At 43.7% G+C, this 24631-nt stretch overlaps 2 protein-coding genes, 1 long non-coding RNA gene and 1 other non-coding gene across 10 annotated transcripts; 2 read left to right on the forward strand and 2 right to left on the reverse strand.

Annotated features, from left to right (window-relative positions):
- Positions 1-723: 723 nt before the first annotated feature.
- LOC6727317 (meckelin) lies at positions 724-6400 on the forward strand. The gene is made up of 7 exons (XM_002102668.4): positions 724-1059; positions 1837-2795; positions 2864-4041; positions 4100-4268; positions 4595-4682; positions 4739-4902; positions 4959-6400. Exons 1-7 carry the CDS (start codon positions 807-809, stop codon positions 5037-5039), a joined length of 2892 nt encoding a protein of 963 aa, XP_002102704.2. The 5' UTR covers positions 724-806; the 3' UTR covers positions 5040-6400.
- On the reverse strand, positions 5106-24493 carry LOC6727318 (transcription intermediary factor 1-alpha). Of its 7 annotated transcripts, none has more exons than XM_039295166.2 (10): positions 23652-24493; positions 9999-11385; positions 9577-9660; positions 9121-9506; positions 8891-9020; positions 8496-8761; positions 8262-8436; positions 7365-7725; positions 7141-7264; positions 5106-7078 (listed from the first exon to the last, which is right to left on the reverse strand). In XM_039295166.2, the coding sequence occupies exons 1-10, from the start codon at positions 23850-23852 to the stop codon at positions 6815-6817; spliced, it is 3378 nt and encodes a 1125-aa protein (XP_039151100.1). In that variant the 5' UTR covers positions 23853-24493; the 3' UTR covers positions 5106-6814. The 7 variants fall into 7 exon arrangements, with proteins under 7 accessions (XP_039151100.1, XP_039151101.1, XP_039151097.1 ...); XM_039295167.2 differs by having other exon boundaries at positions 7365-7701; positions 9103-9506; XM_039295163.2 differs by having other exon boundaries at positions 9103-9506.
- Positions 12853-12936, forward strand: Trnal-uaa. Its single transcript has one exon. It is a non-coding gene; the product is annotated as a tRNA-Leu (tRNA).
- Positions 15854-17956, reverse strand: LOC120285015. Its single transcript, XR_005544245.2, has 2 exons — positions 16491-17956; positions 15854-16354 (listed from the first exon to the last, which is right to left on the reverse strand). It is a non-coding gene; the product is annotated as an uncharacterized LOC120285015 (long non-coding RNA).
- Positions 24494-24631: the final 138 nt, after the last annotated feature.

Raw genomic sequence — 24631 nt, forward strand, 5'->3', positions numbered from 1 at the left:
CTCAAATTCTAATATATCTAACGGCCAAATATTCTTTTTAAGCTAATAAATAATTGTGCTTGAAATCTGTTTGTTCTTTAAATACAAAAATTAGTAAGAGCTTATATTATATATTACATCCTATAGCTGCCGCATTAAAAAGTTACATTTTAGAAGTGAATTGAAAGCTAAATTTATAAAAGTTACTTAGTTTATTTATCTGAATTATTTATTTTTATTTTATTATTTATTATCATCTTATATATTTTATTTTTTCAAAAACCTTTCAAAACCATTTAAAAAATATAAAACGTAGAATCGCAATTAAATGGAATATCCAAATGACCTCTTTAGAGAGAACAATTAATTAAATTACCCAACAAATAATTCCTTTACGTAGGATTTAATTTCTAAAATAGTCCTTGCTATATTTACATACCTACAAATCGTATGCAAAATCCTAAGAAAGTAACTAATAATGATGGCAATCACAATTTTGAGCACGCAAAGCGATGGAATATGAAAGGAGACCCAGCAGGTAACAGGTCTCGAGGACTCATTACACTTAAGGTGGCCTCCTGGTCACAGGACATTCGGCCGAGAGGGAGTAAGCACCTGAGCCAACCCTCCGGATAATGGCCATTTTGCATGCGTGCCCGGCGAAATTCGGGGGGTTGGGTAGCTATAGCAACACCACTCCCTCCACGAGTCCAATTGTTTACTTGCCTTCCTGGGCGCCTTCCGAATTGCAGCTGCAATCGCTCCAGGGAATTCAGTACCCTTTCGAATATTGAAGAGCGAGCAGCGACTCCTGAAATCAGAACAGGATGAGGATGAGGATGGGGTGCTTCTCCCGAACTATCAACTGGTGTTGTGCTCTTTTCTGGATTCCAGTGACCATCTGCTCGCTGACCACCGCGACCACAAATCCCTCACAGGTGCCAACGCCGCACACTTTTCGCTTCCAGAATCCGACGCAGTGCCTCAAGAACGAGTTCTACAACCTCAACCTATTCGACTGTGTGCCCTGCAATGAGGTCGCCGGCGGAGATGGGGTTCAAGGAAAACTGCAACCCGACAGTGAGTGGTAGTATTGATCAAACAGAACCCAAAGGGGTGTCAAGTGAAGGGGCAAGGACCTGAATGCTACTCAAGGAAAAATATTAATTTCCACCTGCAAAAGAGCTGTTATATATACCAATTAAGTTATTTAAACTTTTTATTGGTTTAAGGTATTGTCTTTAAACGAGTTTTTAATCTTCTTCGAAAGCGACAAGACTTTTTTGCGATATATAAATTTTTTATGGGTCACTGACCTCGAATACTCAAGATTTATTCACATCAATATTGGTCACTTAGCACAGCTTGCAAACTTCACACTTGAAGAGGAAATATTATATACTATAAAAAATCAATTTTTAATATTAAGTTAAATATTGCTGCCTTTACGAACTAATACAAATGAAACTATTCGAATTTTTTTAGGATTAATTTAATGATTTTTAGTTGTTTGATTTAATAAGTAAAGTAAAAGTATTTGTAATCATGTATATTTTTACTGAAAGTGTAAAAAAACTAACCAAATTGTTACAATTTTGAATCTTTTTAGGGGTATATATATAAAAACTGTATAACATTTTTAATTTCCCTTTGAATTGATTTGAAAGTTGTATACTGCGTTTATAAATAATCCCTTAAAACGATTGACAATTGTGACAAAATGAAAAGATTAGTTTACGTACATTTTCAATCCTTGATCATATGATAGATCTATGTATATAGGATATGCATTAGTATGGCAAGAAAATAGTTTTTTATGTTACTGAAATAAAAGCTTCTTGTTTATTGCCCTCCCAGAATTCACCTGCAAGTGCCCGGCTGGTCATCTGTCGATCTTTGAGCGCGGCAAGACGTGGCCCACCTGCGATGAGATTTGCACTCCGGACAGGAGCGACAATTGCACTTCAGTGTGGCTACCCCAGCCCCGACCTACCAACCAGTGCAGCTATCGGTATCTGAACTCCACGGCGGCCTTTGCCAGCCAGTGGCCAGTGCATCCACTCATTTCCGGCATCATACTGACCCAGACAAATCCGATGAGCAGAGCGGGAGACTGCCATTCCTGCGATATGACGCACAATTTCCGGTATCAGGACTTCTGCTTGGCTAGCACCCTGCTCCGACCGTATGTGCACTACAACGCCTTCTGGCAGGCCACTACCACACCGGATTCCAGTGTACCCAGCCGCTTTGGTGAGCTCAAGTTTGTGGCCTTCTTCTGCCTGACGCTGCGCAACGATACCGCCTGCCAGCAGCTGGCCAATCTGTGCGTGCTCTCGCACTTCTCCCTGGAAAAGCACTCGCCCTGCAGCGCCTTCCTGCTTACCCAGGTCTCTGATGTGGTCATGAAGTATGCCCACTCCGGCGAGCAGGTGCGATCCTTGCAGCCGTTCCTGTTCTACAAGAAGGGTCGGGTTACCAAGGAGCTGCTCTCGAAGACGCTTCAGCTGCCGGATCGCAAGGAGCTGCGACTTTTTAGCACCACATTTGGCCTAGATGGCGGACTCAAACGGTGGGGTGCCTTTCATCCAGAGATGCTGAACATGTGCCAGCAGAAGGCGCCAAGCCTCCGAGTGGCGCTACCCAAGAGTGAGTCGGAGGTATCCTGCAAGCTGACCCTAGAGCGTCTCATTGACCTGGCCAACCAGCGGCACAACGACGAGTTCCTCACCGTGTTCCTAAACTTCAGCAGCAACTGGCAGTATTTGCTTCACCAGTTACCTGTACTCATTGAGACCCTGACGCCGGAAAACCAGGTGAGGAGTGTGGTGTACTCAATTGGACAGAAGTTAATCCCAGTTCCATAAATTCTTTATCTCTTCAGCGAACCCAGCCGGAGGAGTGGCAGTTGGTGAAGCGTTTCCAGCTGATCTCCGCCTCGCCGCGGGATAATCATCTTCACCAGACCATGCCGCGCTACGAGGATGCCCACAAGCTGCAGCAATATTACTCCTTGCGATATGTGGAGGACATCGAAATTCGTTATACGCTGGACAAGGATCAGCCGGATAGAGTGGGTCTGCCACTCATTCGCCTGCGATACCGACACATAGAGATGGGATCGGGAAATACATCGCTCTCCCAACTGTACCCATTCAGCCTGAGGATTAGCTACGAGCAAGTTAAGCGTGGTTGGGATTGGTTGATACTGGAGGTGGCGCTGCCGCTGCTCCTTTTGCTGGCCTTTGCAGCTGCTGTCTTGCGTCTCCAGAATTTGAGAAGAAGGAGGAAAGCGGACCTCTGTCAGATGAGCAGTCTTATGGAATTTCTTCTGCAGCTGGCCGGAAATGTAGCATATGCTCTGCTGGCGACTACTCTGCTGCTCCTGCTGCTGCAGGCCTCCAATCCTCGCCTACTGAAAATCCTACTCTATACCGCCTTTGTGCTGCAGTTCATCTTTCTGGGCGTCCAGCTGTGGCGCTCCAGCCAGCTGGAACTGTTCCTCATCGACTGGGAAAGGCCGCGGAGCAGCTGCGAGGGACAACGCCTGAATCTGGACAGCTCCTCTCTCTGCTCTAGCGTGCGCACCTTTGTGGCCGAGAGCAGCGTCTCCGCCTGGCGAGTTCTCTTTACGGCCAATGCCTGGATTCGCCTTAGTGTCACCCAGAAGTACTCCACCTTGGGTCAGGTATTTGTAGTCATCGCTGTCTATCAGTTCCTGGAGAGGTTTACCAAGGGTGACATTTTCCTACGTTGCTGCCTAATAGCGGCAGCTTATCTGCTCACATATCTACTTCAGATAATAGGCCACCAACTATTTGTAGCCAATCCCCTCCAGAAGTTCATCGACCTGTGCAGTCTGGCCAACATCTCTCTGTTCTCACTGACGGAGCCAGGATTTGGTTACTACATCCACGGACGATCCCCGCACGGCTTTGCCGATACGGATATGTCCTCGATGATTTTGCAGCTGCAGAGGACACAGACCATGTGTGGGCGACGAGGATTACTAATGGACTCGGACAAGCAAGCGTACGTCATCCTGCCTCCCAGAAACCTTCAGTAAGATTTTGATTCTACTCCCAAGAGGATAATAATTAACATAGTGTTTTTACTATAGCATCTACCTGGAGCGACTGCTGCTTCCCTTCCAGCGCAGTCTAACCGGCACCCTTTCGCAGACCATGCTCTACCAAAAGGACATCGTTCCGAGCATCGATGGACAGATGGAACGCACATCTATTGCATATGCCAGCGTCAATCGCTTCTTCTGCGCCTTTATCGACCATGTAAGCTTAAAGTTTGCCTTCAAACGCAACTAATTTAGTTGCTATACACATTTCTAGTGAAGTAATAGTGTATAATTGATTGGTTTAAAAGTATGTAACAGGTTGATATTGATTACTAGCCTAGTTGATCCAGCCGTGTCCGTCTGTTTGTCCGTATAAGATCTGAGATCTGAAGATCTTAAAAAGCTAGGAATTAAAGACTAAGCATACAGATTCTATTTCTTAAAGATCTAGAATCTAGAAATTAAGTAACTAACAAAGCTCAGTTCTTTTTGCTGTTTGTAAGCCCAGTGTATTTTAAGATGGTATATTTATATTTGTGACAGGCCATCAAGGACATGGATTACATTATTAAGGAGAAGTCGTTTGTAGAGCAATTGCTGAACTGCGAAATAGACAACTACATCACGGAAAGTGAGTGCCTAATTCGAAGTTTATCTTTTATGTATTAAATCCATTCAAATTTTCAGACAGAGGTACCTTCTACATAGACGATGCGTTCAGCTTCTCCCGCGTTCTCCTCTTGGGTAACCATTTGCACATCTTCGTCCTGGAACTCCTCTTAGTGCTGTCGATCTTCCTGATGACATCTAATTTATTGATTGCAGCTGCTGGCGCTTGTGCCTTAAACATAGTAGGATACCAATTCAAAACTGATTAACAAAATAATTAATAAATAATCCATTTCAGTTACTGCGCCAAGTGTTCCGCCGTTGGGTGCGACGGAACATCTCCCGCAAGACCCTCATCGACGAGAGGTTCCTCTTGTAGCGCCAAAGCGAGGAGCAATATCTGCGAGAGGACGGATTCTTTGCCATATAAATGATATGCGAGCCGTTACAGGAAGTTTTTTATTATTTCATAATCCACTCGATAGTAAGTAGTACATTCATATACAGTGGTTAATCTTTAGTTATCGTAAAACTTACGGCTAAAACAGATAAAATAATTTCATAGTTTCACATTTATCATACAAACATTAGCAGATGCCCTGCATGATCTACTTAGCTTTTCTCGTGTTTTGCAATAGGATAGCTAGCACACATCAACGTCCGCTAATCGAGCACGTCGTACAAACATTTATGCATGGCTATATAATTTCATTAATATTTTTGCGCCCCTATATATTCCCTATTGTGGCGGCATTAGGAGTAGCAGACGTTTTAGCGTCCTATTGTAATATATTCTTGTAGTTGTCCAGTTTTAATTCTGTTCGTGTCTGATCTTTGTGTCTTGCATTGAAAACATTTATGAAAATATCGACCTTAGCTGATTTGGTTTTATTTTAGTTTCGATCCGGCATTATAAAAAACTACATACACGGTCGGCTAAAGATATACGTACATATATATTTATATAAATATATATGACAAGTGGATTCTTTGTCGGAAATATTTATGTACATCTTATGTTTGCGGAAGTCGTGTCCCGCCGATCGATTGGTAATAAATAGAGCTAGTCACTCCTTACACCTACTGTATGCTACTACGTCAAACGTACAATATTCAAACATTGAATTTGCTTACTCGTAATTTAAGGGTTTGATTCATCTGCGAAACTTAGAGGGCTAGAATGCAGCTAACTTATTTCAAGTGTCTTCTTAAGTGGTATACGAATGTATGCTGTTTTTTTGGGGTGAGCTTAGGAGCTTAGGGAGCTGCACATGAGCGTCCTAATTAGATTCTACCGATGGATGGTTAGCGGTCAATAGTCAATAAATATCGTACATGTCAAATTCGAAATAATGGTAGAACTTTGCCACATTGTTTAATTTAATGGTAATAATAATATATATTAATAAACGGTAATTTGTTCATCTTATTGTTTTTCGCTATCACAAAAGTAAATACAATTCCAACAAAGATTGGTTAGAACGGGTTCCATCCCAAACACAAATCGGTGAAACAAGGATGACAATTTCACTCGAACTTGAACACTTACACCTACTTTTAATCTCTAGTGGATCCCTAAAGAAAGGTATACATATTTATAGTTATATTTATATCAATGTTTATGGATATTCAACACTTAAAATGTAGCTAAACATATTTCATTTCAATTCTCAATTCAATTCTCGCCCAAGGGGATTCAATTTATTCCATTGTACTTAAAAATAAAATCATATCAAATGACTGGCTTGGTTTTACTATTTACAACTGAGTTTTTAAATATTTCCAGACACTAAAGTTCATCGGGCACCTCTGCATTTTTAGGTCTAGTTCCTTAGATGTATGTGTGTCTCACGATTGTGGGGGCAAGCCTACGGATCGATTTGTCATTGAAAACAACGAACTCTACCTTAGCGGAGTAAGGGAAATGTGCATCTACAGCCCAAAGGCTGCGGCGTACGCGTGCAATAACTGAAGAACATAATCGGCGCTCTCTTGGATTACACTACTGCCCAGGCTGTGCGGCCGCTGCGGCATCTCCAGGTCCATCTCCTCTAGGAACGCGGGCAGTTGCTGCTGCTCCTCCTGGCGACGTTCTTGTCCCGTCTCCGACGGCTGCTCCCCGTCTGTGCCCTTCCCGCCGGGCATTAGCTCGTTCTATTCGTGCGCCGAGCGTCTCGCCCTCTTGGCCGGCAAGCAGGCACCATCGCTGTCACCCAATGATGCCGAGCCGCAGCTCTTCCGTCCGTTCTCGATGGGCGACGGCGAACCAGTTGCATTCAAACCTAATAGCGCCGGCGAGTTTGAGGTATTTCGCTTACCCTGCGGCTTGGTGCCCTCAAATTGCGGCAACCACTTTGCCAGCTGCTCCTCGAAGAAGTTTTCCAAGTACTTGGCATTGGAGTAAGTTTTCGTGTCCTCCTAGTCAAAAATTAGCGCATAAGTAGGGAAGGCAAATCAGACTATATTACTATTAATCTCACCTGGTAAAAGAGGTATGTGTTGGAGAATATTAAACGCACGTCGGACACGAAGCCTGCAATGTCCTTGTAGTGATTCGGACTGGATGGATCCAGGCGGGTGCGAATAACGTCTAGTGACATGGGACTGCAATGGACAATTAAATATTATAACATATAATTTCAACATATACTCCTAATCAATAGATACAATCTAAATCATGTAAAGAATTGTCGCTATAATTTACCTGGAAACAATCTCGTAGTAGGATGTATTGGCTGGCGACTCCGGCTCCCGGAAGTTGAGACTCTGCTCGTACTGGCAGTACAACTCTAGGCAGATGCGCTGCAGGATGCGGAGCTCGAGGGCGCTTAGCTCGCCGGAGGAGCTCTTTTCACTTCCCTCCGCCTTAGTCAGCTCCTTGATGTTGACGCACAGCAGGCACTGCCAGCTCTCGCTCTCGTCCGGCAGCGAGCTGATCGCGGGGATGTGACAGTTCTGGTGGAAAACCTTGGGACACTTGTCGCAGCACATCAGCTCGCCTCCATCCAGACAGACGGCGCACCAGTCCTCGTTGGGATCATCTTTTTGTTCGTTTTTATTATTAACTGATATGATTAGTTTTTGGTTCGCATTCATGGTTCGGGTGTGTGTTCATGTGGGTGTGTCGTGTATGCATTGTTGTTGTTGATTAATACGAGTTGGTTTGAGTGTGTTGGAGTGTTGGTTTGGAATTGATTCAATTGTTAGTAATTTATTCGTGTCGTTCGTTTATGGCGCGCGTTTGGATTTTATTTGGAAATCGAGTTTATTTTGAAAATAGAAATAAAGAGAGCAAAGTTATGAGAATTTTAGAATTTTATTTGGTAAGCCAGCAAGCAAAACTAATGGTAATGATGCACCGCAGCGTTCCCAGCCACAAACAAGACTCCACACAAATCAGTATTCAACCTTCACCAAAAACATCTAAAACTAAAGCGGATTAAGGGCTGATGGTTGGAACACAAGTATGTAACAAGCACTCAAGGACTTAAACAAATTGATTTCCTCCACCGTTTGGATAAGACTCGAACATGAGATTTGGCAACTACAACGCCACACGCACATGAAGCATTTGCAGGCGGACCACGGTGAGTGAACTTACCTTCCTGTGTGTTGGACAGATCCGTCGAGCTGTGCACCTGCGGCGAGGTGGTCTTTGTCCGACCCTCCGGCAATACCTGCACTCCATTCGAGTCCAGCTTGGCTATGGTTGCAATCAGATCGTTGATCGAGTCATCTCGCACCTTATCAATGGGTTCGGTGAAGTCCTTGGTGTTCTGATAATGAGATAGAGATTAGCGAATGGCATTCAAAACAACAATATATATAGACCCACCTCATGGGTGCTGGGACTGGGCGTCTTTGGATTCGTCGAGGTGACGTTTGAGAGTATCGAAACGGCTGGCCCCAATCCCAGAGCAGCTGCGTTCAGTTGGGCGCTGGAGGAGCCGTTTCCGTGGCTCTGGTGACCCGCACCACCGCCCCCCAGGCTGGGCGGGGTGCTATTTTTAAGCGTGTTTGGAGATTTGAGTGAGATTTTAAAATTTTCCGATGTCTGGCGGCCATTCGCAAAAGGCAAAAGGGGACCTTGTTGCGAACACACTAAAATTAAACGCAAAATATTTGATGGGTAATGAGAAAATCTTGACGAAAGCATTTGAAAAAACTAATTTGAATTTACATAAATACAGTAAATCAATTGGGTTTGAGGAGTTTAATTCAATTACTCACTGTTCGACTGTTGCGCGGATTGCGGGATGTGCCACTTGGCCAGGCTGTGCATGCCGCCGCCGCCTAACTGCGGGGAGGTCTGCGGTGGGCCGGTATTAAAGCCAGCCTGGCTCCCATGAAACCCCAACGACTGTGGACCAAAGAAACAAAATAAAAGTGAATGATTAGTTATCCGCTCTAACTATTACGAAAGTTCTACTTTAAAGACTCACATTCTGCATGGCACTCACATTCTGCATGGGATTGGACATCATCGGTGGTCGCTGCAGTGCACCCGGCGAAGGGATTTGGCCGCCTCCGCCCCCCGCCGCTCCGGCCATGGCCGCCGCAGCCGCTGCCTGCTGAGCGTGGTTGGCCATACGCTGATACTGCGACTGGAAGCGCGCGTTGTTGTTCATAAAGTTGGCGTCCCGCGGACCGCCTCCTGGTCCACCGCCCTGCGAGAAACCCTGCTGGCCGGGCATGAAATGCGGACGCATCTGCGGGCCCATCGCTTGGTGGGCCGGAGCCGGTGCTCCTTGCGGCCCACACGGATAGCTGGGCGGTCCATTAAATGCCATGTGGGCATTCGGGCTCTGCGCCGCCTGGTTGTTCAGTAGGCCCCGCAGGCTAATGTCTGAAATTGCGCGAACAGAAAATTAATTTTCCACCTAGCCTGGTACCTAAGAGTCCTCCTTGGCACTTACCCATATTCTGCGGATGTGTGGAGGAGCTCACGTGCGGTTGTCCGTGTCGCTGCATGCCCACTGGCGGCATTCCCCCGAAGCGAACTGCAACACAGACAAAATTCCATTACAAAGCTGTTCGCCAAATTATAACTCCCACTGTCTGGAAGGAGGTAGCGTCTTTTTGGGAAAGCAGGCTAGCTCCTTCATGTAGTTGGTATGTTGGTATGTTACTATGTAAATCATTGAAATAACGAGAAACTTCGGCGAAAGTTAAAACTCCCTAGAGCTCTATTTTTTTGGTATTATAAAAACAAATCACATCTTGCATGTCTTAATGGCCATTATATTATTTACATTAATATTAAAAGAACAAAAGTTGTATACCCTAGTTAGCTTTGTATTAATAAATAAATAAAAATGAAAATCATTCATACCCTTACCTGACCCGTCACCCGGAAAGGAGCGACTCATGGACAGATTGTTGAACTGCTGCTGGGCAGCATTGCTGTAGAGCGGCGGTCCGTTCTGCGGTCCGAAGTTGACGGGCGGTCCGTTCGGCGAGAGGCCAGCGGGCATTCCGGGTGGAAGACCAGGGCGCAGGGGTGGGGCCATGTTCGGGCTGGGAGGCTGGCGCGGTGGGTGCTGTGGCTGAGGGGTTCCGTTGGGCGAGGCCGTGGGCGGATACGGTTTGCCATCGACGATGATGATGCCCAGCTGCGAGATTACCTTCTGCAGATCGGAAACCTGGTTAAGCTGCACCTGAATGCGGACTGGGATTTCCGGATTTGGGATATCCGCCCGTTGGCACTTGAGCTTCTGCAGGTGACGCACCAGAGACTTTTTGCTCGAGAGGATGGCGAAATCACTGCCTTTCTCCAGAGCGTTTTGCATGAAATCGATGCAGTGGTCCGTGTTGTCGGACAGCAACTGCAGCGTCTCCTTCTTTTCCACCAGCACCTTGAGTTTACTGTCGCACACCTCGTTCAATCTCATGATTAGCTGCTTGCCTCGGGTATTGACCGTATTGGTGATCTTCACCGCCATGGCTGTGATCTCTTTGATGAGGTCTTTCTTCTTGTCGTGGATCAGCTGTTGGCGGTCATCGATCACCTTGGTAGCCGAGGAGAGAAGGAAGCGTTTGTAGTTGATTTCGGAAACGAGTGTGGACAGCGCCTGTCGTGATTCCGTGGCAATCTCGTGCGCAAACTTATATTTGTGATCCCGATGGTCGCTCAACTGGCAATCCCGACAAGTGAGCTTGTCGCAGGTCTCGCAAAACAGCGAAAGTTTCTCCTGCGGATGCAACTGGCACATGTGCAGCTTGTCCACCCCGGCAGCTCCGGCCAGCTGCTCGTTGTTGGCCTCGTCTTTGGGCTTGATCGTGTGGTCCTTGGTGATCTTCAGGCGCTGGTGAGCCTGCACACAACTGTCGCAAATATACTCCGAGCAGTCAACGCACCACGACGTGGCCACCGCACCATCGGAGCAGCTGCTGCATTGGATGCTCGCCGCAGCGGAGCTCTTCTGACCCTCGCCAGACAGACCCAGATGACCGACCCCATCGCCACCGTCTCCGGCGGTGCACTGCTCAATGAGGAACTGGTTGTCCACGATGAACTCCTGCTGCGACGCATTGTCGCATACCGGACAATGGATCAATGGTGGCAGGGAACGGTCCAGCTCTGAGAATTTGGTGCTCACGCACTGGGCACAGGCCACGTGAAGGCATTCTAGCAGCTTGGGTCGATCGTTGGATCCGAGGAGTTGAGCGCAGTAAACGCACTTGAAAAGGGTGAACTTGGCTGATGCCGAAGAGTTTGACTCCGACTGCAATAGAAATAAGGAAAAGGCATTCGTTACTAATCTGTTTTCATTCAAGTGAATTTAATTTAGTTTTCGTTTTATGATTCATTTTTACTAACTTTAATATACTACCTGTTTCTGCAACATATCATGAATACATGTTTAAAAACCGCTTTTCAAAGTCGTCCTTCAATCGACAGTCAATTTTTAGATAAGCCTACCCCGGATAATTTATATTACAGGCTATTAAGCTATTAAAGAAGGCCCAGGTCATTGAAGGACAGTACTTTCACTGCGCCTAATATAGGGACCCTATCTTATCTTATCTTTCTCCACCAAGATAACGCTGACGAACGATTTATGAGCGTAATTCCCAAAATATAATCTTCTGACGTATGAGACGATTATTTAAATTTATTATTGTACGGTAAGTTAATATAGTTTTTGAGTGGAATTTCCAAACTTGGCGAAAACGTTCTACCTAGCAACTACCTTAAGCGTCTAAAAAAAGATTAATCAATTAGTTTTAATGAGTTATGTAAGCCATTCGCCTTATCGGCAGAGAGGCTTATCTGCACTCGAACTTTGAGACCGGAAATTACATTTACTCAACACAAGTGGCCAAGATCAACTCTCAACGTCGCAGCCTCGAAACTTCTTTACAATTAATAGCAACCACTTTTGAGAGGGGCTGAAAAATAAATTGCGCCCGATGCTGGAGCTGGAGCTGTAAACTGGGATTCCGAAGCGTAACCAACGTCTCCCCATGGCCTCCAGTGCCGGGCGTCCCCAACTCTGTCTCCGAATGTCGCTGGGCGAAGATTGATTAGTTTTATCTTCAGTTGGAGCACATAAATCCAATTGATTGATTATGTTTGTGCTCGATAAAGATTGTTGCATTGGTGTGCGAGTGTTTTACATGCAGCCCCACAGTGTACAAAGTACAGTGAATACATATACCAACGGAAGCGCCACGGACATTGATGAATGCGCCACGACAGGCCGAAGGAGAACCGAAATCCGGACTCGACTCCGGACATTGCAACGCCGGCATAGGGGGGACCGGGGATGTGAACGAAGGGGATTCTGGCTGGGTGTAAGTGCAGTGCACATTATTTTAGCACATGGATCCCAGTCGGGGATAGAGTCGATCCGGCGATCCATCTTCCGTCCGAAAGAAAGTTTCGCCTGCCTCAGTTTTCTCCAGAGCAAGCTCATTTCGCTACTTTCGAAACGACTCGGCGGGCGCTCATAAATCATACAAGAAACATCCATTTTGTGGCAAGTACAGCTGCGGTTAGCGTAATATGTTTAACCCAACTTGTAGAGTATACATATACGCAACGCGAACTGAATGTCTAGGAGGGAAACAGTCATTATACACTTTTTGAGCACATAAAAACCGGGGTTCAAAAGGTTAAAAGCACTGAATAATATACAATTTTATTTCCTTTCTGTGTATATTGTACTTCGAATTAAGGAAAACACATAGCCAGGTTGGCCGAGCGGTCTAAGGCGCCAGATTTAAGCTCTGGTTCTCGTGAGAGAGCGTGGGTTCGAACCCCACACCTGGCAAAAAGTTTTTTTTACAGTGTCTTTAGGTGCGTCTAAATAAGTAAGCCGCGTATTTATGGAACTAAAGCAATCCGTCCGATGACTAACTAGTTTTCGATCGCTTTCTTGATAATCCGAGCTTAGCAATTTAAGGAGGTGTACATGTGCACAAAACAGTGAGCTTCGGAATATACAAGGCTGTCTGACGTAAAATCTATGAAACAAGTGAAATATGTGATACATTGAAACTCATACTTTTATTGCTTTTCGTACTCCCACAACTATAATTTTGGCGTACATTGTAAGTGGGCGGCTGGCCAGTGGAGCTGTGTGTGCAGGGCGTGTCGGCGTGGAGGCGTCTCGGTGCTCAGAAGGCTGCGTCCCACTTGAAAGCCATTCATCATGGGCCTGTCCCCATCCCCGCCAGCTTCTCGCCACGGTTCGGTCTGGCATCGGACGTGGATCGGCTATGTTCGGATAGTGTTCGGCGGTTCGGATCGGTGCCGCGCAACCCACTTAGAGTTGCCCAAGACCCGCGGCACTGGCCCAGAGAGCAGGCCATTATAAATGTGGCGAAAAACCAGCTGCTACCCCCATGTTTCCATCGCATCGCAATGACTTGACGCAACTGGAAGCGGGTAGCAAACTTGTTTTCTCGGTCCGAACCTACAAAGCGATGCATATACATATATGTATGTATGTACATATATTTATATGCCATTAAAACATGTGTGTATATGTCTATGTCCGTAGCATCCCATCCGAATAAATGGCGGGCAACATGTGGCAAGAATTTAAAGAATCTGTTTCTGCAAGTAATGCGAATTAATAGATTTTTCAATCGTGCAAGTCGCTCAAATGGAAAATGAAGCCGACTTGGATTTGGGTTCTAATATCAACATCCTGTTAATCCCTCCACGTTTGTAAACTTTAAAGGTATTTGATATATTCATAAAAGCCTAGCTCTTGATAATTTAAGCAATTCCCTTGAAATTAAGAGAAAACGAAGTTTCATCTTAAACCCATTATATTTTGGCATTTTTCCTCCATTATACAAAAAGCCGCCAATCACGTAGACCATTAGTTTGCCACGCACATTGAAAAACAGCACGCTCGCACGAGGCTAAACCCAAATAGAGGGAAAAAGTCGAAGGCAAAAATAACTCTAAATCAATTTCAATTAGAAATTGTTGAAAGGATGGCCCAGCAAGAGCAACTACAACAGAAATGGCAACTAGACTGTGGCAACAACACACAAAAGCATCCGCACGAAGCTCTAGAAATGGGAATTGATGGAATGGCGACATGACAACGACTGAATGAGTGCATTTATGATTGATGTAATTTTGATGAAAGTAAATTGTGAAAAGTTTTCCCCGCTTTCCACAACAAACTTCCACCCATCTCTCGATTGGCTTGGCAACGGGCTTTAAAAGGCTTTGGCCAAATTTAATTTCAAATATATTTTCGAAAAAGTTTCAGTCTCGTTAGTCACACAGAAAACTTTGTTGCTGAAATTAAATGAAAGAAGTTCCACAACTGCAGTTCGCCACCGTTCGCGCCACACGCCCTCTCACTCGCACACAATCCCCTTTCTCTTTTTTTCCACAGGTTTCACGCTGTCACAAGACCAGAATCGGTTAAAAGTCCAAACTGACAACTTTTCGACACATTTCACATTCGAAATCCATTTTCTGAGACCGCCATAATTCCATTAAGTTCTTCACGGCCCTCCATCAGAAAGAATTCCCCCCCTGTGTCAAGGGCCGGAGATCTTTAGATATGGCGAAGGCACTCCCGAAGGGAAAACCCATTCATAGAGAAACTGTTCGAAATCAGATCCACTGAATCGATCCTACGACGCTTTGCACTCCACTATAGTCGGGTTAAAAAAAAACAGACGGTGATTAAAAAGCAGCAGGTGATTAAAAGTCTATCGGAAAACGTGATTGACACTTTAATAAATGACAGAATCGTTTTGTTTAGATGGAGATAAGCAGCACGGACAAAGCTTGTTAATTGGTAACTGAAAAGATTTAATTTAAAACCCTATTGATTACTGTTGAAAACAAAAACGGATGGAACTATAGGAATTCAGTAATGCTTACTTACTTACTTACTCATGGTTAAAAGCTAATAAAAGTACTTAAAGATCTAAATATTTCAACATAATCACGCACATTGACACGCCCACCATGACTCTCCCCAAGGGCTAAAAATGGAGATTTTAAAATTAAAATTTATTTTTCTTGCCAAACACCCATACCGCACGGATATCCATTGAAATTGCCGAAAAAATGTTTATAACATTTTGAAAACTGTGGGCATGACAACGTTTTTGCGGTTTGTAGGCGTGGCGAAAATGTTTTTGGCATATTGATAGAAATGGGCAAGACAAATGATAAAGAGAAAAAATTCAAAACTTTTTCAAAGTGTGGGCGTGATATCTTTGGGCGCCTTGTGGGCGTGTCAGAGACATCGTGACTAACTTCTGAAACAAACAACTTGCGCTGCTTTCATTCTAGCTAAATATTTAGCTAGCTATGTATCTAGGTACTACTATATCTAGCTGAATTTTTATCTTTCTATCTAGCTAGATATCTATATGCGCTGCTTTGATTCTAGCTATCTAACTAGCTAGCTAGCGATCTTTGTATCTAGCTATATAACTAGCTAGCTATCTATCTATCTGAATAACTGACTTTTAAACTAAATAGCTAGCTATCTAGCTTCTATCGCTCATACGGACGTTCATACGGACAAATGGACGTGGCCACATTGACTTAACTGAAATAAGAATTATATCTATGTGTTTCACTTAAAGTAGTAACCCCTATGTGTAATAAAACCACGCAATTGGATTCCAATATATCCCCACCAGTTGGCATTCTGTGGTTCTGGCCTCATAAAAGGTATTCCTTGTCACTCAGAGTTCAGGTAGACTTAAAATTTAATTAAGCTTTATTTAAATGCAATTTGTGGACAGTTGAAAATATGCTGCCCGTCTCTCTGGAGCGCCTGTGGGTGGGTGTGTCGATGTCGTTCGACGTGCAGTTGCAGCGTTCGTGTTGCACTTTTGGGTGGTTTCCCACCCCCCACTGGCAACCAACTCATGCCACATACGCACCCCACCGCCCACTGACCGGACCATAAATCAGTGCAATATGAGACGTGCATCATGGGAGGTCTGTCGTCCTGCTGGTTAAATGGCGATTTCAGATAGAGATGAAGCCCAATGATGCTGGTCCTTTTGGAGTTTCTTCGGATTTCAGACGGCTGGATGCCGGTTGATGATGGCCGGCCATCACTTGTTTATTGTTGCTCCTACGTCAATTTCGTTTATTTTGCAAATTTACAACACAAAACGGCAGGCATCAGATGGCACGGGCGTGTATGTGTGCGCACATGTACTTTGAACTCTCGGACAGCAGGGAAAATCCTTTGATACAACAAAAGCAGAAAATTAATTACGTTCTGGATTTCTGCTGGGCACACATTTTGGACAATGGCTAATCTTCAATGCATCATTCAGACTGCCCGTAATACGTGACTAAAAGTGGTAGAACAACAAGTACCTTTAAAGGAAATATGCCAACACCTAATTTAAATGTATAATTTACGCAAATGGAAAATAATTGCCTGTAGTTCGCTACGCTTTCCATTCAAGGTTCATTCGCCGCAGTTACTCGTTTTGGGCACGGCGTATCCATTCGATATGCTCCATCGATATGGTCGCCGGTTCATTAAGTCTGATCAATCTAATCAAATTGGAAATGCTTCCCAGATATGTAGGGGCGGGTACATAAATTCGAGATTCCAGATTCCTTGCGCTTGAACAATGCACTAGGGAATCCAAATATGATACCGATAATAATGGATCAGGGTCAACTCGTAATCAAATAAAATGAATCCGCCGTAATTGACTGGGTCTATAAATGCCACACCGCCAAGTCGGTGAACAATCGTGTTTATGGAACATACATAAAGCACTCAAAAGAACTTTTTCGCCGAGCAGTGGGACTCAGGTGACAGACTGGCACATCAAAGTCCATGAACCTCATGATACATTTCTCTTTCAACCCCTCATAAAATGCCCTGCTTCATCGCAGACTAATATAAATTTGCCAGGTTTATATATCGAGCGGGAGCGATGAAGACGAAGAAACTTGCTCTTGAAATATTTATGAGACTTTGCAATAAACTAAAATTTCAAAGACACCACCTCTCCAAAATGGCCGCCATAAATTGGTAGGAAAGATGGAAAAGGGAGCAAAGAAGACGGCGGCAGATAGAGCCGTATAAAATATATTATACTCCCCATAATAAAAGCGAAAAACTTGATTGTACCTGGAACTTGTGAGCCAAGCGAGTTCAGAGAAAATCGGGGCGTTCGAGGGGCGTGTCGGGCCAAAGTTGCTGCGATTTATGCGACGCCATCGAGCAAGGGAACCGAGCTGCAGAGCCGGGAAAGGTGCAGCAGCTGATAAATATTAATGGCGAGGCCACCGCCAGATGTCCATATAAACAAACCCAATCCGCGAGTTTAACATAAATAAATAAATAAAATTGTAAGTATTCAGAAGCAGCGAGAAGCGTCGCACACACGCATTAAATCCAAATACGAATTTCAAATCGTTAGGAGCACTCCAAATCCGATTCGTATCTCCTACCAATGGAAAAGGGCGGAGGAAGCGAGAGAAGCTTCGCCATTTTGGACCATTGGCCATTCGGTTTAATCGCGGGCATATCCGGCCAACGTCGCTGCAATTTCCGCCCAGGAGTTGGAGGAACACGAACTGGGTGGTGAACCATCCGAAACCCACCTAATGGACAAACCCTAATGACCCGCCATTACATTTCATAACGCAATTTAAGCCACCAAAAAAGTATGTGTACTGTACATAAATATAAATTTCTGCAGAAATGGTTTCATAAAAACCATGATTACGGATATACGCACATACACACACACACACAGTAATTGAGGAAAAGGCTGATGGCACTCGGGATTTCCTTTTATATACTTATATATATATGCATACACCATATATCAAAAATTTTCAAGCGAAATACCTCAAGTATTTCCAGAAAATATATTTCGAATATATATATTTTTTGGAAAATCTGAAAAGCTATCTGTATTTTAAGTTCTTCCCATAAAAGGGGCTGTTTATGGCGGAACTCATTAAATATTATACTTCTGTATCCTTCGGTTTGGTTTCTTTGCTCGAGAATGTCTCAAGCCACATCGCTTCAGTCGTAAAGATTTAATTGTATGGAAATCGTAAATGGCACGAACAGAAAAGTTTTGGTTTATTTTATGAGAAAATCGATGGAACCCATTAAAAGCTGTCGCAACTGGCGAACTACAGGTCCTAACCGAAGGAAGTTGACTGGGTTGACGTAAATAAAATTGCTATTTCACCGAACTGTCATCATCTGACAGACCCTTTCGTTGGGACTTAGGGTATTCGTAATGGCTTTGATAAGTGGGACTTCTAACCGAGAATGACACATCCAACGAGCAGTAATAAAGTGATTCATTGAGATTGTAATGGCAGCCAAGGGTCGTTTGTTAAATGGGTTGATCGATTAGATCCTTGATGAAGATAGTTACCGAACCTCCCTGATCAAAGGAAACTTAATAGCGGAGCTGTTCAATGCTCTATAATACTAATTCAAGGCTATCAGTTAATCATAATCTGTCTAACATCTAATGAGCTGTATGGAAAATTGGCAATTTGTAGTATATTTACACAGCTGTTTGCTGAATGAAATGTTTACTTTAAAAGCAAGAAGCAGATTAAATATAAACAAAATTGAAGGACAGACGAGCGAAACGGGCGAAAGTCGGATGATAACATTATGAGTTGCTATTTGGTTTCGACTACGGTTGGCATTGGCTAACCAAACCACTATGATAGTCTTATCTTAATTAGTTTCGCCGTATTTCTTCTCAGAAAACACCATTTTCTTTTCTGGTCCCGAACAAAAACGAGTTTTGATATTCTCTATGGCGAGTTTTACTATTTCGTGCTCGAACTCAATGTTTGGGTTGGGAAAACTTGACTAGTTGCAGAACGGAAGGTATAATAATTGCTACTCCCAATCATGTTGCGAGCATAAATTCAGTATTGAAAATCTTTTGCTGGGGGGACCAAGAGACCAAAAGACGTGGAGCCAACCGAAACGAAACCAGGAAACCGCAAACTAATGAACGGACTGAGCTGTCGGCTGGTCCCCGGATTTTGGACCCCAGCGATGCTGCTGCTGCTGCAGACGACGGTCGAGGGTTGCGTCGGGTTGCATTGGCGGTGGCCTGGGCAGGGCGTTGTGGTTACGTTGGTCCGACGAGCCGGTGGCCCTCGGTCTCTGGAGCTTACCAAAGCCGTCACAGCCGCTGTTTCTGTTGCTGCTGCTGATGCGGTTTGCGGTTCTTTTTGTGCCCGATGCAATTGTTCCTGCTCCCGGAGGGCATGGCATCAGCAGACACGTATACACCATAATATGTACATATATATATGGATTGGATGGAGTGTGCACGAACTACGAGAGTACGAGTGTTTTCCAAAATGGCGACTCCCCGCTGATGTAGATACACAAACCGGTAAGACTTCCCAGCCAGCAGGGGGCCCGAAAATCGTGACGCCAGTTGCAGGAATAGCAATATTATAACCGATATGGATGGCACCGGGACGTGGGCGTAGGCGTATCTGGGGGCGTGCCAAGGCGGCAGCTGAACAAGCTGACGCAGCTGAGAAATCTGCTTACATCTGCTGTCTGTTGCCGTAGGATGGTAGGAAATCAGACAGTCTCGCTTCTCAGGACTTATGCAGCTTATAAAACTTTGCCCTCTGCATTTCCCCTCCACTGACAGAAACGCTCCACTTTTAAAGTGGCGTCAGTTCGGTTTCCCTTTGCCACGGCCGTCCGACTGCACCATTTTTGTTGCTGTGCGTTATAATCCGCTTTTTGTGATCGGATTATGTCCTGTGTAGCACCTAATCCCCGCACAGGAGTGCGACCAGCGTACACATGTTGCCAACGAGCACCACCTCCACATCTACACCTACAACTACACCACTCCCATTCCCTTTTTCAGTTCCAATCCGATTCCATCCATCCGCACTGATCCCGCAGTCGCAGTCAACTTTAATTACGCACTGGACGTCGATGGATGGATTAGGGCGGCCTTACGCCCACCGGCTGCCCGGAAAAGCAATTAAAATGTGTATATCTTGGATAAACAGGAGGACGTCCCTAAATGGAACCACCTTTCAAGTTATACAGCTGTTAACATTTTAGAGAAAACATGTTTTCATGGGTTGTTACAATTAAGCGTTTCTTAACAATGAGTTAGAAACTTATTCTTCTAAATATAACTAAAAAGCTATTAATATTAGATTATAAGTATATAACAGGTACAAAGAACAGAAGACAGTAAAACATATAATCTTTTTCAAGATTTTTATATGCAGAGATCTCGGGATAGTGAGACATTTCCCAAACTCGAAAACCAAACACTAGTATCGAGAACAGACTTAAGCGACCTATCTTGTTCTAAAATATGTTGAATATCTACTTTCACATTGAGCGTACTAAATCAGAAAATATGTAATGCACATATTGACATTGACACAATTACCTTGTTCTTGACACGCACCTATAGAGTATTATTTCTAATCCTAATCCTGCCTATACGTGCCATAAAATCCCAGCATTTCAAAATCCCTATGGCTGCATTATTGCCAGGTAGTTCGGGTAAAGTGAAAAGAGAGTCATTTTCCAAGATCGACCCGCCCTTATTGCAGGGTAATCAAGTTAATTAGAAACTTTACTTTTTTGTGCATTTAACGACTTTTATTTTGGGGGGCCGGGGTTTCCTAGCACCGGCGTCTGGCCATCGGCACTTTGCCTTCTCCTCGTTTTGCTTTGCTTGCATATTCTCATCAAATTAAAGTTAATTGTACATCATTAAAGGCGGATTCTAAGAATTCGTTTCGGGTCTCGTCGGTATCTAACACAAAATGGCGTCGTACGATTTTGGGTTTTCATTTATTCCGATGTCAAGCAATTTAATTACAACCTGTCGCATGCATGGGGTAACACACAAAGACACGACTTCATGCATATGTATGTACAACAAGCGTACGTACATACGTATTTATGGGAGTATTAAATATGGCCTCATGGAGGGTAGGAAAATGCATTTAGGTGCAGTGTTTTGGAGATGACATATGGATTCCCGCCAGCGGCAACTTCTCCATCAGCTGTCACTTTTAATGCCGAAGCCCGCCATTTTGACAGGAGCTACAAATGAATAGGTTTCTCTTTTCAGTTAAGCTTCAGTGATTTTGAATGTTTTACCGAATCGGAAGTATTGAGGTAAAAAAGAAAGTCTCCACAAAAGCAGACCTTGTGTTTATGAATGAATAAAACCTTTCAAGCTACTTTTAATTAAAAACAAATAAATAATCATTTGAGTTTAATATGAGAAGAGGTATCTTTATGTAAAGAGCTTGTTACCTTTATTAATTACTAGTTCATTGTTTACTATATATAGAAAAAAATTAGACGTGAATTTTTAGTCTCCTCTCTTTATGGAGAAATTCGTATTCTGTTTTTCGCCCATAAAAGTTACTTAACGACATTATGTATTCCATGTATTCATGAGTAGGTACAGTTAGTATTGTAAAGTCATGCATAAATTAGAATAATTTACTGGGATGAAAAGGAAAAAATGCTGTTGAAAGAAGAATTAGCATTCAAATCTAAAGAAAATCTAAAGGATCGTATAATTCTTACTGCATCATAAATAATTCATTGACCTTCATATTAATGATTTAACCATTCCGTGCTTCACTGTTTCTTAAGTCAGCTTGTTTTGTGTTTAGGAACATGTATGTATGAAAATCTTTAACAGAATTACGAATCTGAAATCTAAAACCTATTCCTTTGAAATCCCCATCATCATCCATTCTGAACTCCACACCTTGCCTTGCCGAAGTACTTTCCACTTGATAGTTTGCCCGCATCAGAAATGGGCATTAAGTGATCTGGAGGGGATTCAGGCGGGGGGCTAGGGACTGGGCCTGGAGTCTGGGGGTCTTGAGTGCCCCCAACGACAGCAGCAAACATAACCGTTTGCATGATTGAGGGACGGATTGAATGAGTGCATGTCATTCCCAATCCCTGGTTGGGTTCAAGAGAGAGTGGCCACTCGAAAAGGCCCACTCTAGGCGAGCATTTATTTGCACGGCTGCAGGAGAAGTTTGAGTCTTCCATACAGTCAGACTTCCGTAACTAGAAGTATCACATGCATAGAAAGTTAGAGCTTGAATTTTTAATTACATACATGAAAACGTGTTTGATTTATTTAGCACACATAATATAATATCGTGACCAATTAGTGTCATCTAGAGCGGTTATCATTTGGGAAAACATTAATTTCGTTTTATTGTAATCACTAGCCGTTGACTTTAATTCAAAATGTTAGTGTCAAATATATATATTTAGATGTAGTTGTGATAAAATCTATAGAAACTTAAAATTGACCAATTTACGTTGAAATTAAGGTAGTCATATTGTGTATGTCCCAAAATTATATTTGAAGGTCAGTTAGGGCAATTTATCTGGGTGTACAGTAAGTAAGTAATACAACGAAAATGAATAAAAAGGTGTTAAAGCAATTCAAGAACTCTTTAGATTAAGGTAATTAAAATATTATTAGTATTTTTTTATTTTTTAGGAAAATTATATCCAAGCTTTCCACTGGGAAGATCTACTTAGGTTCCACTGTAGCTTAAAGAGCAGCTCAAGCACGACGGAGAGCAAACAAAAAAAGTAGAGAGCACACACACAACTACACACACTCTCTTGCCGCTCATCTGGAGAGTGGCAGTTGCAAGTTGCAGCTGATCTGCAATTGCAAGAGAGGAGAGACCATCTTGACTTAGCTCTTCCACATAAGTGAAAGCGAGGTAGCGACAACCCAGAAGCAGCTTGCTCTGCTCGCACCCATAGGGAAATCGGGAACCATCGGCACGAGACTCTAACTCACTACACAGTAAACAAAATTGCTCAATCAGTAAGCTAATAATTAATGTTAAATTTATAACTTGTTTAAATTAAATTCTTGCATTAAGTTGGTATATTATTTCTTCTTTCTTTCTTTGGTATATATCATTTCTTTATATAACAACTTAAATCTTTTTCATAGTGGCACTAGTTTTAAAGTTTATTCAACATTCGATAACATCACATTTCTTACTCACATCTTAATTGATATCTCCTAGATTAAAACTGTATAATTTTAAATCATATTAATTTACTATGTAAACATTTATACTGTAAAATAAAGCAAATTGCACGCCGTTTTTCTCACTGTAAGATCTCGGACTGGGCTGTGAAAGTGAAACACAACAACACTTGCATTGCCCGCTGTTTGTTTGGTTGTGTGAATACGCTGGCGTTTGTTTGCCTTGGCCTGGGAAAAAGATAACAAACGCTTTTTGCACGAGACTCGATTCGAAACGCTTGATAAGGAGGACGCAGCACGAGCGCATCAAAATCCAACCAAAACAAAAGTTTACACTGAGCAGACAAAGGGGATTATGTGTATTGAGCCGGCTGTTTGTTATCAGCCGCAAGAGCACGTGTGATTGGGCGGCTTTTGCTAACCTCAACTTGGCGGTAGCTTATAGGTAACGAACGTGTGATACGGACTAGCAACATACCCTTTTCTCGGCACTGTCGCAGGGGTTGCTCAGACTCAGCGAAGAGGAGCTCAATGACGAGGTGGTTGGCGCACCGCTGGCCGTGTTGGGTGTGCTCATCTGAGGCAGGGCATCCGTGGGCACGGCGTCCAGCTGCTCCTGCTTTATCCCGGCGATAAGCGGCAGGAAGTCGTTCTTTAGCTGCTCCAAATCCATATCCATGTTGGCGAAGTCCTGCGATTTAACCGCGTAGGCGGTTGCTGGCGATCGTTGAAATCAAAACGTGGGCGTGCTAATTATAGCCACTGATTTTTGGTTGACTGACCGACCGAATGTTTCCCTAAAAGCTGTCGCCTTGGAACGGCATGACTATTGCGATTATGTTGCGGTATTATTGTTTTGGAATTAGTTGGGTTGTTAATCCATTCCAATGCTTACACGCACGCACACACAAACACACACAGAGCGCGCGCACCAATACACGCGAACTTCACGAGAGCAGGCAAAAACAACGATATGTGGTTGTATGGATGTTCACAAACGATTTTTCGCTGATTCTTTAATTAAAGATCCGTGTTTTGTTCGTAGTTGACTTCTCCTGAATTGGGTGGCTAATGCATTTTAATTTCACCTTCGACTTCTGGCTTGCAAAAATATTGGGTTCTCCCTCTCTCTTTCGCACAGAGCGACACAACTTTCGTTTTACTTATACACGACGTTCGCTCGAATTTCGCTGCTATTTTTCCGTCTGGCCGTCGATTTTTCCAGCGATTCGTGCCTCATTTCGTCCGTACGCTGCTGCTATTCTTTATTCGCGCTGCGAGCGCGCTTTTAGTGCGGTTTTATTGGCGTAATTCGCTGCGAAAACACACGGTCTCACGGCGTTTGCTCTCGTTGGACGCTTCTTCTGTACAAAAAATGTTCAGCCATTTTGGATTCAATTAATTCATGTCGGCGTTGCCAGTGCGACGGCATTTCGAGGGCTGTTACGCACGGCCGTG

Source organism: Drosophila simulans, chromosome 3R (assembly GCF_016746395.2).
Source record: "Drosophila simulans strain w501 chromosome 3R, Prin_Dsim_3.1, whole genome shotgun sequence".
Taxonomy (NCBI): Eukaryota; Metazoa; Arthropoda; class Insecta; order Diptera; family Drosophilidae; genus Drosophila; species Drosophila simulans.

What these genes read in the sequence shown, in the direction of transcription:
- LOC6727317 (XM_002102668.4), top strand. Translation starts at nt 807, where the DNA reads ATGAGGATGAGGATGGGGTGCTTCTCCCGAACTATCAACTGGTGTTGT. An exon ending in CTGCCTCCCAGAAACCTTCA is followed by an intron (nt 4,042 to 4,099) that starts GTAAGATTTTGA and finishes TTTTTACTATAG; the next exon opens with CATCTACCTGGAGCGACTGC. An exon ending in AGACAACTACATCACGGAAA is followed by an intron (nt 4,683 to 4,738) that starts GTGAGTGCCTAA and finishes TCAAATTTTCAG; the next exon opens with ACAGAGGTACCTTCTACATA.
- LOC6727318 (XM_039295161.2), bottom strand. Translation starts at nt 23,852, where the DNA reads ATGGATATGGATTTGGAGCAGCTAAAGAACGACTTCCTGCCGCTTATC. An exon ending in CACACATCCGCAGAATATGG is followed by an intron (nt 9,507 to 9,576) that starts GTAAGTGCCAAG and finishes GCGCAATTTCAG; the next exon opens with ACATTAGCCTGCGGGGCCTA. An exon ending in ATCCGCGCAACAGTCGAACA is followed by an intron (nt 8,762 to 8,890) that starts GTGAGTAATTGA and finishes GTTTAATTTTAG; the next exon opens with TGTGTTCGCAACAAGGTCCC.